General features: G+C 41.6%; 1 protein-coding gene across 1 annotated transcript in view; it reads left to right on the forward strand.

Moving 5' to 3' along the window:
• The window catches only part of C3 (complement C3), a 58,170-nt gene extending 43,638 nt beyond the window's left edge, over positions 1 to 14,532 (forward strand). Inside the window, exons 33-42 of the mRNA XM_056570229.1 lie at positions 2,366 to 2,456; positions 2,670 to 2,724; positions 3,252 to 3,339; positions 3,421 to 3,510; positions 3,859 to 3,964; positions 4,053 to 4,142; positions 4,827 to 4,913; positions 5,046 to 5,129; positions 13,446 to 13,581; positions 14,281 to 14,532. Of these exons, the coding sequence (XP_056426204.1) occupies positions 2,366 to 2,456; positions 2,670 to 2,724; positions 3,252 to 3,339; positions 3,421 to 3,510; positions 3,859 to 3,964; positions 4,053 to 4,142; positions 4,827 to 4,913; positions 5,046 to 5,129; positions 13,446 to 13,581; positions 14,281 to 14,422 (969 nt within the window). The 3' untranslated portion in view covers positions 14,423 to 14,532. The remainder of the gene's footprint in view (positions 1 to 2,365; positions 2,457 to 2,669; positions 2,725 to 3,251; positions 3,340 to 3,420; positions 3,511 to 3,858; positions 3,965 to 4,052; positions 4,143 to 4,826; positions 4,914 to 5,045; positions 5,130 to 13,445; positions 13,582 to 14,280) is intronic.
• The last annotated feature ends 631 nt before the right edge of the window (positions 14,533 to 15,163 follow it).

The following is a 15,163-nucleotide window of genomic DNA, read 5'->3' on the forward strand; positions in this document are numbered from 1 at the left end:
TGGGAAGGTAGGCCGCCACGAAGCAGGTGGTCTACCCTGGGCATGTTTGGCTCCAGACTTTCTACTTTTGCCACCATGCTGACTGCCAACCATGCTTCCACCTTGCTGGCTCAGCTGCTGTCTCACAGACAACCTGCAACCCTCTTCTCCTGATTATGATGATGATGAAGCCCCTTCTGCACCCGGCTCCCAAGTGCGATCGGCTTCATCATCAAGTTGTGTCTGCACGTCACTGATGTCCTCCTCAGGTACTCAACAGTGTCTGCTTCAGGAGCCTGAATGCTCGCAACACCACCTCCCTTGCCACTCTCCTCATCACTACTTGCCCACCTAGCGGAGGAAGTGGCGAATGTCTTCTCCACTTCTTGGCTGGGCAGTAGCTGCTGACTGTCCTCTAGTAGATTGTCCTCACTAAATAGTGGAGCTGAACCCACAGCATAAGATACTTCAGTGGGAGAGGGAACAGCATAGGACAGAGGCAATGGGAGGACAGGGACTGCTACCGGGCCATGCCAACTGAGGGTTGTTTCTGAGGAACCCACTGACTGTTGAATGGGGGTGTCAGATGTCACTTGTGATGAAGTGGATGACCGTGTTAACCAATCGATGATGGCAGATGGGTTGCTGGTCGAGACACGACCGCTAGCTGATACAGGGAGCTCAGGCCTCTCGCTGTGACTCCTGCTACCACTCGCCCCTAGTCTGCTGCGACCTCTACCTGTTGAATTTAGGCCTCTGCCACTCCTCTGTGAACGTCCTGGCACTTCTCTGCCTGACATACTTAGTGCGTATATGAGGGGAGTACAATAAGCTCCACTACGCTTAAAACCGTATTTGTCTACACAGCAGGTGTGTACTTTTGTCTGGCCTTTCACAGAATCTAAGCCCTTAAGACTTTAACCGGAACAAAATGGTACACCACTTACATGTACATATGTGGTATGCACTTATGAGTGGAGGACAATGCACTCCAGTACGCATAAAAACAGTATTTGTCTACAACACCAGCAAGTGTGTACTTTTGCCTGGCCTTACACAGTATATAGGCCCTTAAGACTTTAACAGGAACAAAATGGTACACCACTTAGATGTACGCACAGGTTACACATAGAGGACAATACGCTTTTAGTGCTCTACTCACCCTAACTGGCTGGCTACTATTAGCTTTTCAGTTGTTGTACACACCAGTGCTGAAGCACACAGTCGCTGTGTACTACACCCAAAATTGCACTTTCTCTCTCTCAATATCACTCCCTTCCCTATCAGTTCTTCTAGGCTGGATTTGGGCTTGAGGTGAATCGCTGCTGTGAAAAAGCTTTTCTGTGCAACACACTGCTCTCTGTCCCCCTCTCTCTGCAATAGAATGCTGATGTGGCTGGGAGGTGAATCGCTGCTGTAAAATGCTTTTCTGTGCAACACATACTGCTCTCTGTCCCACTCTCTGTAATAGAACTCTGATGTGACAGGCCGCAAGATGACTGCCGATTATATAGGGCTGTGACATCACAGGGGTGGCTGGCTGCTGATAGGCTGCATGCTGCATGTGATTCAGGGTCATCCCGCCGACCCTTGTTCCCGCCTTCCCAGGATTCCTTGCCCCATTTCCACACATGTGGATCTGTCATTTTAGATGCCCGGCCCCAGGAGCCTGGACCGGACTAAATGAAGTTTAATGAAGCGATTAGCGCGATCGAATTGTGGCGATATTTGCATTTGTTATGAATCAAATTTTTCCTGAAATTCGTAACAAATTCGGATTCTTTAGTTTTGATTCACTCATCCCTACTCCAGCCTAGTAATGCCAAAACAAGACAGTCAGATGGATGTCTCATACTCATTGTAATGCTTATGGTGACCACCTCCTCATAAGGTGAGACACACTTGCCTGTTCAATGCTTCCTTGCTGTTTTCCTCACAAGTAGTGGACACAAAAAAAACAAAAGACATGAGAATAGGGGGTCAGAATGTTTCTTATAACCCTGAATAGCGAAGTAAAGTACCAAGAGAAGACATGCACATATATATTTGTTTTTGTAATTAGTTCTATCTAGAGGATGACACAAAGTAACATTGGCCCTTAACAGAAATCAATGATTTAGGGGTCACAATCAGCTATAGGGAGCTGATCACAAAGCTAGAACCTATCAGCTTTAAGGAAGGGCTTCACCTCCAAGCTCCATTACCCAACATACCCAATGACTGTGCCCTGCCTCTAGGGTACACCCATCACAATTTCCATTTACGTAAGGATAAATCAGGGTAAACCTTAAAACCAGATTAGACTATGGGATTCAGTTTTTAACAATGAGTCAAAAATCTATAAAAAAAAATGTAAACATTTCTCATTTACTCCACGGCTCTTTAGGTTATGTCAGTTTACCATGCTCTTGTGACAGAGAAAGAAAAGGAATGCAAAAACTTTGATCTTACAGTTAACGTTAAGGAAGAACACTTAGGTAAGTGCATAGTTCAAAAATAAGTGCCCCTTGCTTCCAAACTACATATTACCTCAACCGGTTTATTAAAAGTTTTATGCCTGGATATGTTCAGTCCTCACAAAAGAGGGGAGTAGTTTTATGAATGAGTGCTGGGCAGTAGGGTACTTGCTAGGATAGTGTATTGATGCCCAAATGCAAGTAATTTATTTTTGGTTTTCTTTTTGTACTTAGTACGTAATGCTCCAGAAGGTGCTTTCCAAACATTATCACTTGAGATTTGTGCAAGGTAAGGTAATACTTTTTATAAAGATCATACTAATACCTTTGTGCTGACTTCCTGAATAATAGTAAATCTAGTAGCATTACATAAGAAAAGTAAAAAGTAACACATTTGAGAGTTGCCAAAATGTCCACATCCATTATATTACCCATAGTGGAAAAGAAATGTTGTGTTGAAGAGTGCATCTTCCTTATCTCCCTTATTTGCACCAGTTAATGAGCTTATTTTCGGTTTCCATACTTCACACTGCAGCACTGCTTGATTTCATTGACTACTGTGTTTAAGGACATGCCCATCACACGTTTAGCAAAAAATAAGTCCACTTCGAGCTGATTTTTGTTTCTGCAAGGAAATTACAATGATAAACTACCAGCAACCAGATCATAGTACCTGTTTCTTCTACATGGTAACATGTACCAGTTACTGACATCTACCATCATATGCATTAAATTGTGCATCAAGCACTATGGTGACATGAAATATCTTAAAGCCATCTAAAAAGATGTTATCACCTTATTGTAATCTTTCCATAGACATCTTAAAGAAAATGATGCAACCATGTCTATCTTGGATGTTTCAATGATGACTGGATTTGCCCCTGATGTTGACAGCCTCAACAAGGTGAGATTATTGGATTAAAAATTTTTAAATGTTCTATCATCTTTGTAAATGAGAAATAATTCATGTTCTTCTTGCTCACAGCTAATGAAAGGAGTGGATAAATATATCTCCAAGTTTGAGTATAACAAAGAAGCCACTGATAAGGGATCACTCATCATCTATCTGGATAAGGTATGAAGTCTCCACTGCTCTCAGGTTTGAGGATAGCCATATACTGTATGTAGGTCAATAATAGACATTACTACATGGAGGTCCTTAATACATGTAGCCAACCACTTACCATGAGGTGTTGGGGATCTACAAAGTTTAGCTATAAATTGTTGTGTCCTGAATTGTCTACTAATTCACACTACATCTTCTAAAGTTGATGGGATATTGAGATTACGTGGTCAAACCAGTGTTCTCCATTGAAATGATCAGCTTGGACAATATGATTTATGTACTGTAAAACTATATATCAGTTTTTTTTTTTATTAGTTCCTCAATGATCTATTAACTTTCCCTTTTTACTTTGGATAGATCTCACACAAAGAACAGGAATGCATCAAATTCAATGTTCACCAGATCTTTAAAGTTGGTCTCATCCAGCCTGCATCTGTCACTGTTTACGACTATTACACCCCCGGTAGGTAACATAGAACATTTTTCTATTGATCTAATATGTGATTTTTACATATCTGTAAATTCATATTGCTTTTCCCATGCCTTTGTAGAAAGCCGTTGCGCTAAATTCTATCATGTGGACAAGGACAGCAGTTTATTAGGCACAATCTGTCAAAATGATGTGTGCCGATGTGCCGAAGGTAAGCCCTGAAACTGATGTATTAAAAAACTCATAATAGAAGCAAAGAATTAAGGGGCTAAAGTTATTCAGATAGTAAATGAAATACAGGTAAAGCTCTTTGAGAAGACTACACAAAAAAACAATGGTCTTCTCGAAGAAAATTACCATTATGCATAATGCATAGTAGACTGAAAACCTCCCGCACAAAATCTGGTCAAGAGAAGGGGTGGTTTTCTCAAAGAAGTTTTACTGTATGGATACCTCCCTATGTGTAGCCGGTGGGATAGGCAGTACTTTAAGTTGTGTTGGACACAGGACCATGCAGTAATAAATGAAGGTGGTTTGCTTAGCTTTATAAGTACTTATATACTCTAGCTGTCAAGATAGCTACTTCCTGCCAATGGTAGCTGTCAGATAGCTACTTCCTGCCAATGTAGCTGTCAGATAGCTACTTCCTGCCAATGGTAGCTGTCAGATAGCTACTTCCTGCCAATGGTAGCTGTCAGATAGCTACTTCCTGTTAAGGTAACTCTTGAAAAGTCAATAGCAGAAACTACTGAGCTTACAAAAAAAATAAAAATACTGAATTTGGTGAGCACACATAGGGATTCAGGAGTTCATGGAAGGTTCTTTAAGGTCGAAGATAAGGAAATCTTAAGCTGAACCTCCTGACAATGATTCTTTAATGGATTTTGTCTTTTAGAGAATTGTTTCTTGCAGCAACAGCTGGAAGGGGAAATTGATGCAGCAGAACGACTGGAAAGAGCGTGTGCACCAGGAGTGGACTATGGTGAGGGACAAATACTTTTATCTTGAACACAGAAGTTCTGGATAACAGTGGGAATATGGGGGGGGGGGGGGGGGGGCAAAGGACCTATACAAAAGAATCTGAATTTCCTGTAATTTACATTTTTTTTTATAGTTTTCAAGGCGCGTCTGGAAGAAATTCAGAAAAATGTTAACTATGACAACTATGTGATGACGATAGTCAGTGTCATCAAGGAAGGTAAGTACAGACAAGTGTATGGGAGATGACTTTACAGATATAGAAAGTAGATATGCGTGGATATTAGTATGGCTTCTACATTAAAATCACAGGCTTATTTATGTTGCTTATATTGCAACAACATATTGACACCTAGTCACTATACACATCAGGCCCAGTCCCCACAGGGGCTCTCAATCTATCAGTATGTTTTGGGGGTATGGAATTAAACCAGAACACATATATGGGGAGAACAAACACCATACAGATGTTGTATTAGGCAGAGCAATGTAGCATACTACTAAGCAACCATGCTGCACATATGCGGTATGTTTTATGGAGTTTGTAGAAGGGAGTGAAACTATGGGGGACTATTATGGGACAGTATTCCCCGCACACCATGTAAGACAATAGAGTTGCATGACAGATTATTGTAGCAATTGTATTATGTTAACAGAATTTAGTTGTCAATTTGCTATTAATGAGGTTGTCAGGGCAAGGAAGGGTTTATTAAAATACTGCCTGGGCTGCAAGAAAAATAATAAAGAAGTATACTTACCCGGCCCACTCCCTCGCTGCTGTGGGTTCCCAAGCATCCGGTCCCCACTGTGATGCTATTCTTATTAGATCCAGTGATTTGCCTTGTGGACAAGAACTGCTCATTCAGCTAATGCGCTCAGAAAGCGGAGAGGAAGCGGTCTAGGTAAGTAGTAGGAAACATTTACACATGCAGGTTTGCCATGAGTTTCCCACTGCCAGTTTGAGCCTCATTGGGGGACATTTAGCAATGTTTGCTTATGTATTCCTTTTTTTAGTTATTTTTTTTTTTCTTACAATTTTTTTGCTTATGTGCAACTTATTTATCAACTGCTTTCAGCCTGTTGATAAATTTCTTTCACATAAAGGGGTACTCAGGTGAAAAACTTTTCTTTTTTTAAATCAACTGGTGCCAGAAAGTTAAACAGATTTGTAAATTACTTCTATTAAAAAATCATAATCCTTCCTGTACTTATTAGCTGCTGAATACTACAGTGGAAATTATTTTCCGTTTGAAACACAGAGCTCTCTGCTGACATCATGAGCACAGTGCTCTCTGCTGACATCTCTGTCCATTTTAGGTACTGTCCAGGGTAAAAGGAAATCCCCATAGCAAACATATGCTGTTCTGGACAGTTCATAAAATGGACAGAGATGTCAGCAGAGAGCACTGTGCTCGTGATGTCAGCAGACAGTTCTGTGTTTCAAAAAGAAAATAATTTCTGCTGCTAGTATTCAGCAGCTAATAAGTACAGGAAGGATTAAGATTTTTTAATAGAAGTAATTTACAAATGTGTTTAACTTTCTGGCACCAGTTGATTTAAAAAAAAAAAAAGTTTTTCACCGGAGTACCCCTGTAAGCAATTTTTCTTTTTTTACTTTGGTAGTGGCTTTTTCTTCTCCATGTCTGAGCTGGAGTAAATTTAGTAGCTTTTTTTCATGCGATGCAACTTTTTTGCGACTTTCGCACTTGATAAATCTCTGACCACTGCAAGTCAAAAATCACTTTTTGATTTGGTAAGAAAGATTTTTATTTTTTGCTTAGGACACTGAACAAGCTAAATGTCGCAGAAAAAAGAGCGCAGGCGCATGTGCGACAATTTTAAGCAAAAAAAAACTACTAAATGCTTTGATAAATGTCCCCCATTGGGTTTTTTGCGGTGGAAAATCTGAAGCAGACCCCACTGAAGTCAGTGAAATCTACTGTGGAAAATCCAACACCACTAAATCATGCAGCGGGAAACTCATGGCAATCCCGCCTGTTCACACATTGTAAAATTTAAATGGGGGAAACAGTAAAATAAGTTTTACAGGCGGCAGTTTTTTCAATCTAATAATGTACTATATTAAAGTCTGAATGGAAAAGCATCCATCAGTGCACATATAGTATTATAAAAATAAATATTACTTTTAAGAAATAAGAAAAATTTAAATTGTTTAAAAACAATATAAACAGTAAATTTTATCGAAGTACACTTTCTCCCTATGAATTCTAGATTATTTCTAAGAAAACCTATTGTCAGTTTAGAAACGGTTTTGTGAAAACATTTCTGACCCCCTTTTTTTGGACAGAATATTTCCCACTTAAATCACCCATTAAGTAGGTAAAAAGATAGTAAATCAGTGGGAAAGAGAGAAAATGGTGTTCTAGAGGTAATGTCGGGTTTGTCTTTTCTTTTGGTGCTTAATGTTTGTCACACATGACATGCGACAAACTTTTGGCACACAACCCTACCAAAACATGTCAGAAACCCTCTAGTAAATCAGGGCCAATGCGTGGACTCACTGACGCTTTTCCATAGACTTTAACCCCTTGACGACACACAATGTAAAGTTACGCCCTGGTACTTAAAGCATCAGGACGTACATTTACGCCCTGGACATGACGTGAGCACAGCAGGTCCCAGCTGCTATTAGCAGTCAGGGACCCACTGGTAACGGTGGACATAAGCGATCTCACTGATGTCCGCCATTTACCCCTCAGATGCCGTGATCAATGAAGATCACGGCATCTGCGAGGATCTTATCATGTATGTATGCCTATGCATAGCACTGTTTAGTATTCGCAATCTATTGATTGCTATAAATAGTCCCCTATGGAGGCATCAAAAGTGTAAAAAAAGTTTTTTAAAGTTTAAAAAAAATATGAAATATGAAAATGGCCCCTTTTTCCTATTTTATCCCAAAAAACATTAAACTATTTTATAAACATAATTGGTATCACTGCATGGGTAAATGTCCAAACTGAAATATAATGTTAATGATCCTGTACAGTGAACAACATAAACATGAAAAAAAATCAAGAATTGCTACTTTTTTGTTATATCACATTCCAAAACAAAATTAACCCCTTCCCGCAAATGGACGTGTATACACGTCCATTTTTTCTGTGACTTAACGCAAATGGACGTGTATACACGTCCAATACATTTTCTATCACCATGTCCGTTGGCACAGTCCGTCGCAGTGTCTGTCAGTTGGCTGACCGATGACACTATACAGCAGGGGACCAATCAGACTGGTCCCCTGCTGCAGATCGTTGTCAATAGTCAGTCAGTTAGTCACTGACTAATGACAATGACTTGCAGGGTTCCGGGCTGAACGGGTCTCTGGTGACCCGATCGCCCGGAAAATAGGGATGATCGGAGCAGTCAGAGACCGCTCCAATCCATCCTGAGTGATAGGAGTGAGGTGGCAGCTGCCACCTCGCTTCTAAACCACTGCCATTGGTCGTTAGGACTAGCGACCAATGGCAGGAGGGTGGCGGGAGGGTAGAGGTGAAATCCCCGCTCTGCCCCACCCCTGGATGTCGGGGCAGAGCGGGGGGAAGATGGCGGATGGCCCCGGATGGTCCGGACCGACAGCGCGGGACCGGCGGATGCAGCGGCGGACGCAGCAGTGAAGATCAGCGGTAAGTGATCTTCACTGCTGCGTTCCAGGAGTTGCCAAACTACAACTCCCAACCAAAGGCTTTCTGGCAATGCTGGGAGTTGTCGTTTTGCAACATCTGGAGGCACTGTGCAATGGTCTCCAAACTGTGCTCTTACAGATGTTGCAAAACTACAACTCCCAGCATGCCCAGACAGTCCAGGCATGCTGGGAGTTGTAGTTCTGTAACATGTGGCCCTTCAGATGTTGCAGAACTACAACTCCAAGCATGCCTGGACAGTCTGGGCATGCTTGGAGTTGAAGTTTTGCAACATCTGGAGGGCTACAGCTTGGACACCACTGCACAGTGGTCACCAAACTGTGACCCTCCAGATATTGCAAAACTAACTCCCAACATGTCTTTCGGTGGTATGGGCATGCAGGGAGTTGTAGTTTTTCAACAGCTGGAGGCATCCTTTTTGGGAAACACTAAGTTAAGTAACAAACTCAGTGTTTTGCAACCAGTGTGACTCCAGCTGTTGCATAACTACAGCCCCCAGCATGCACGGACAGCCAAAGGGCATGCTGGAAGTGTTAGTAGTATGCCTCCAGCTGTTGCATAACTACAAGTCCCAGCATGCCCTCAATTGTCAGTGCATGCTGAGAGTTGTAGTTTTTGCAACGGCTGAAGGCACACTGGTTGTGAAGTTTGTTACCTAACACAGTGTTTCGCAACCAGTGTGCCTCCAGCTGTTGCAAACTACAACTCTCAGCATGCACTGATAGACCTTACATGCAGGGAGTTGTAGTTTTGCAACAGCTGGAGGCACACTGGTTGCGAAACACTGAGTTAAGTAGCAACCTCTGTGTTTTGCAACCAGTGTGCCTCCAGCTGTTGCATAACTTCAAACCCCAGCATGCACGTACAGCCAAAGGGCATGCTGGTAGTGGTAGTTTTGCAACAGCTAGAGGTTTGCGCCCCCCCCCCCCCCCCATGTGAATGTACAGGGTACATTCACACGGGCGGGGGTCTACAGCGAGCTTCTTGCTACAAGTTTGAGATGCAGCAAGTTTTCCGCCGCAGCTCAAACTCCCAGCGGGAAGCTCGCTGTAGACCCCGGCCGTGTGAATGTACCCTAAAAACACCACACTATACTACATTACACAAAATAAAAAGTAAGACGCTACATACACATACCCCTACACAGACCCCCCCCCCCCAAATAAAAAATTTCTCATATGACACTGTTTTCAAAACGGAGCCTCCAGCTGTTGCAAGACAACTCCCAGTATTGCTAGACAGCGATTGACTTTCCAGGCATGCTGGAAGTTTTGCAACAGTTGGAGGCACCCTGTTTGGGAAACACTGCCATAGGGTATTTTTGGTATCGGAGGCAAGTGTCATTCTTGCATCCGGTTCCGTCCTTATGCAAATCCCTTATTTAGTCCTCAAATGCACATGGTGCTCTCTCACTTCAGAGCCCTGTCGTATTTCAAGGCAACAGTTTAGGGCCACATATGGGGTATTTTCGTACTCAGGAGAAATTGCCTAACAAATTTTGGGGGGCTTTTTCTCCTATTACCCCTTGTAAAAATGTAAAATTTGGGGGAAAACCAGCATTTTAGTGAGAAAAAAAAAATCATTTACACATCCGACATTAACGAAAAGTCGTCAAAAAACGGTGGGGTGTTAAGGCTCACTGTACCCCTTGTTACCTTCCTTGAGGGGTTTAGTTTCCATAATAGTATGCCACGTGGATTTTTTTTGCTGTTCTGGCACCATAGGGGCTTCCTAAATGTGACATGCCCCCCAAAAACCATTTAAAAAAAATTCACTCTCCAAAATCCCATTGTCGCTCCTTCCCTTCTGAGCTCTCTACTGCGCCCGCCGAACACTTGACATACACATATGAGGTATGTCCTTACTCGAGAGAAATTGGGTTACAAATTTTGGGGTGGATTTCTCTCCTTTTACCCCTTTTAAAAATACAAAAACTGGGTCTATAAGAACATGCGAGTGTAAAAAATGCAGATTTTGAATTTTCTCCTTCACTTTCCTACTATTCCTGTGAAACACCTAAAGGATTAACAAACTTACTGAATGTCATTTTGAATACGTTTAGGGGTGCAGTTTTTATAATGGGGTCATTTGTGGGGTATTTCTAATAAGAAAACGCTTCAAATCCACTTCAAACCTGAACTGGTCCCTGAAAAATTCAGATTTAGAAAATTTTGTGAAAAATTAGAAAATTGCTGCTGAACTTTGAAGCCCTCTGGTGTCTTCCAAAAGTAAAAACATGTCAACTTTATGATGCAAATATAAAGTAGACATGTTGTATATGTGAATCAGTATATAATTTATTTGGTATGTCTATGTTCCTTACAAGCAGAGAGTTTCAAAGTTCGAAAATTGCCAAATTTTCAATTTTTTTATGAAATTTGGGAATTTTTCACCAAGAAATGATGCAAGTATCGTCGACATTTTACTGCTATGTTAAATTAGAATATGTCACGAAAAAACTATCTCATAATCAAATTCATAAGTAAAAGCATCCCAGACTTATTAATGCTTAAAGTGACAGTAGTCAGATGTGCAAAAAACGCTCTGGTCCTTAAGGTGAAAATGGGCTTGGTCCTTAAGGGGTTAATAAAAAGCATATAAAAAGTTGCATATACGCATAAGTATAATCGATAAAAACTACAGATCACGGCACAAAAAATTTGCCCTCATACAGCCCCATATACAGAAAAATGAAAAAGTTATAGGGGGTCAAAATAGAGTAATTTTAAACATCATGGGTATCATTTTAATTGTATTGACCCACAAAATAAAGACTACCTGCCATTTTTTTACTGTAAAGTGTACAGCGCGAAAACAAAACCTTCCAAAATTAGCAAAATTGCGGTTTTTAATTTCCCCACACAAATATTTTTTTTGTTATCGTAAAATGAGTGACATCATTACAAAAGTCAATTTGTCGTGAAAAAAACAAGCTCTCAAATGGGTCTGTGGATGAAAATATAAAAGTTATTATTTTTTGAAGGCGAGGACAACACATTAAAAATGCAAAAATAAAATTGTCTGTGTCCTTAAAGGGGTACTTCAGTGGGGGGGAAAATGGTGCCAGAAAGTTAAAAAGATTTGTAAATTACTACTTAAAAATATTAATCCTTCCAATATTTATCAGCTGCTGCATGCTCCACAAAGTTCTTTTCTTTTTGAATTTCTTTTCTGTCTGACCACAGTGCTCTCTGCTGACACCTCTGTCCATGTTGGGAACTGTCCAGAGCAGGAGGAAATGCCCATAGCAAGCCACTTCTGCTCTTGACAGTTCCTGACATAGACAGAGGTGTCAGCAGAGAGTACTGTGGTCAGGCAGAAAAAACAACTCAACTTCCTCTGTAGTATACAGCAGCTGATAAGTACTGGAATGATTAAGATTTTTTAACCTCTTAAGGACTCAGGGCGTACATGTACGCCCTGAGCCCAATCCCGGTGTGAAAAACGGGGTCATGCCGTGACCCCGCATCACACCGGGTCGGTCCCAGCTGCTAACGATAGCCGGGACCCTGGGCTAACAGCGTGCGGCACCGATCGTTGTGCCGCACGCTGTTAACCCTTCAGATGCGGTGATCAAAGTTGACCGCCGAATCTGAAAACGAAAGTAAACGCTTCCCGGCAGCTCAGTCGGGCTGATCGAAACATCGCGATAAAATCTGGATGTTCCGATTAGCTGGGACGCAGGCAAAGGTCTCCTTACCTCTCTCTGCAGCGTCCGATCGTCGATTAATTGCTCCAAGCCTGAGCTACAGGCTTGAGCAATCAAGCCCCTATCTGACTGATCCGTGCAAAGCTATGGCTTTGCAGGGATCAGCATAGGAGATCAGTGTGTGCAGTGTTATAGGTCCCTATGGGAGCTATAACACTGCAAAAAAAAGTGAAAAAAAAAAGTTAACAAAGGTCATTTAACCCCTTCCATAATAAAAGTTAGAATCACCCCCCTTTTCCCATAAAAAAAAACCTGTGTAAATAAAGATAAAAATTAACATATGTGGTATCCAGCAAGCGCTCACTCCCACCGCCGTCTTACTCCTCAGTGCACCTGCGCAGTGCTAGGTGCAGAGAGCGCACTTCCTCTCTGAACCTAGTATCGAGAACTAACCTGATTGCGCGCTGATCTGCGCAGGCGCACAGAGGAGGAAGACTGCGGCTGGAGCGAGCGCTTGCTGGATGACACACAGCAGCGCGCAGGTTAGATTAGCTGAAGGGCGCATGCGCTGGGACCTGTGTGTCAATCACACAGAGGTCCCAGCGCGGACATACGGGGTAGGCGTGGGGGTGGGCGTGGTGGCAGCGGGGCATCGCGTACCTCGCGCCACGCCTATCCGACCGTCAGTGGCTTTGAATAAAAGCCTTTTTTGCAGTCATGAAAGCCACCAAATTTCAGGTAAAAACATTGTTATACCCACCACCTGCACACAGTACAAAGGCTGTGTGCAGGTTATTGCACCAAAATGTCATGACATTTGCGCTTTAAGGGGTTAATAGAAGTAATTTACAAATCGGTTTAACTTTCTGGAGCCAGTTGATATGAAAAAAAAATGTTTTTCACCAGAGTACCACTTTAGGGCCAAAATGGGCTGTGTCCTTAAAGGGGTACTCCACTGAAAAAATCTTATCCCCTATCCAAATGATAGGGGATAAGATGTTAGATCATGAAGGTCCCACCGCTGTGGACTCCTGTGATCTTCGGTGTAGCACCCCTGTCATTTGGTGCACAATATGTGAACATATCCATAGGCTCTGTTCAAATGTATATCATTGCTTCTGTTCATAACAACAGCCACAACGCAGTGCCAAATCCATCCCAGATGTACGTTATACCTACATTGTGTTAATGTTTTATTTTTCATCTTTTGTCCCATCATTAGGAACAGACGAAAATGTTTTAGACAAAAAGAGGAATTTTGTCAGTCATATAAAGTGCCGCAAAGCCTTAAATCTGAAACAAGGGCGCGATTACCTGATCTGGGGAGTAAGAGGTGACCTTTGGGACCAGCCCTCTGGGTGAGTGATATGAGAATTAAAGGAGTATTGCAGTTTTAGAAAATTTTATTCGAATAAGACTATCACCTCAAGGTATATATACGAATATATCATTATCACAAATTGTACGGGCTTCAGCATGATTTTACACAATTTAGCCCTAACAGGAAGTTGTGTAGTCCTCTCATTGTCAGTGTGGTGTTGTCCCAAGCTCCCTGGCTCCTTACATGTGTCAGATCCTTCTGGTTTCAGGGGAGATAATGTTCAGCTGCAGCATTTCCATCTCATGTAAAACACACTAAGGGATTATTCACAGGGTGGAATATTAGGAATAGCGGGATTTCCGGAGTGTCAACGGGAGTGTGGAATCCCATAGAAGTGTATTGGGCTTTTATTTCACGTGGGATTCTACCAGCAGAAATTCTGCCATGTGTATAGACCCTAAGGGTAAGATATTGCATGTGCTGCGTATTTGATGTTGCATGTTTGATGCCGTGTTTTTCAGTGTTAGCTAAGTCTATGGGTGTTTTTAGTTACTCCTATAGACTTTTTTTTAGCACAGAAATACACAGCGTCAAACACGCTACGTGTAACCCAACCCTAATATAGGAAAAAGTATCTTCCAACATATTGTACAAATATAAAAGAGGCTATATTGTAATAAATATATATATATATGAATTTATTAATTCTATATTTGCTTTTTTAATTTTACTTTAGCTATTCCTATATTATTGGAAAAGATACATGGATCGAATGGTGGCCGAATGATAGAGAGTGTCAAAATCCAGAAAACAGGAACCAATGTGACGATTTTGCTGATCTTTCTGATAACCTAGAGATTAATGGATGTCCTTCATAAGAACAGAACCTCACAATCTTCTCCTCCTCCTCCTCCTCTGTCCACTTTTAACTATCGTAGATATTTCTGATGTAATGTTTTATAAAGCAATAAAGCTTTCATTTTCCATTCATTGTGCTCACTTAATGTTTGCTATCAGTTGGAAGTAATTTGGAAATGAAATAATGTCATGAGGTGGCATCTACCATGCTTAGCAAATCATTCTATATGTGCCATTATTGCTGATACTTAAAGGGATTATCCAGGAATAGAAAAACAGAGCTAAATTCTTTCAAAAACCACTTGCAGTCTGTCTCCAGGTTATGTGTGGTATTACAACTTGGCTCCATTCACTTCAAAGGAACTGAGCTGCAGAATCACACCCAACATAGAGACAGACGGGGAGTGTTTTTTTATTATCGAAATTAGCTCAGTTTTTCTATTCCTGGCTAACCCCTTTAAAGTGCCACTGTCAATATGTTCTAGGGACATGTCAAAAGTAATCAGTTGGGGTCCAAGTCCAGACCCTGATTGAAGATGAGAATGAGCCAGGATAAAAGTGGGCAGCTGCGAGCTCCCCACTCTGTGTCCATGGGACCTAGAGGGTCCCATAGACTTAAATTATGAAACCTTACAGGTCACATGACACAGGGACAAGAGAATCTCTTGAGTCTCTATGACATATCAAAAGTTTTCTTTCATGACAGTGCCCATTTAAGTTTATGTCATTTACCACTATTCATTCTCTCTTTAGATCTACAT

This window comes from Hyla sarda, chromosome 4, assembly GCF_029499605.1.
Source record: "Hyla sarda isolate aHylSar1 chromosome 4, aHylSar1.hap1, whole genome shotgun sequence".
Lineage (NCBI taxonomy): Eukaryota > Metazoa > Chordata > Amphibia > Anura > Hylidae > Hyla > Hyla sarda.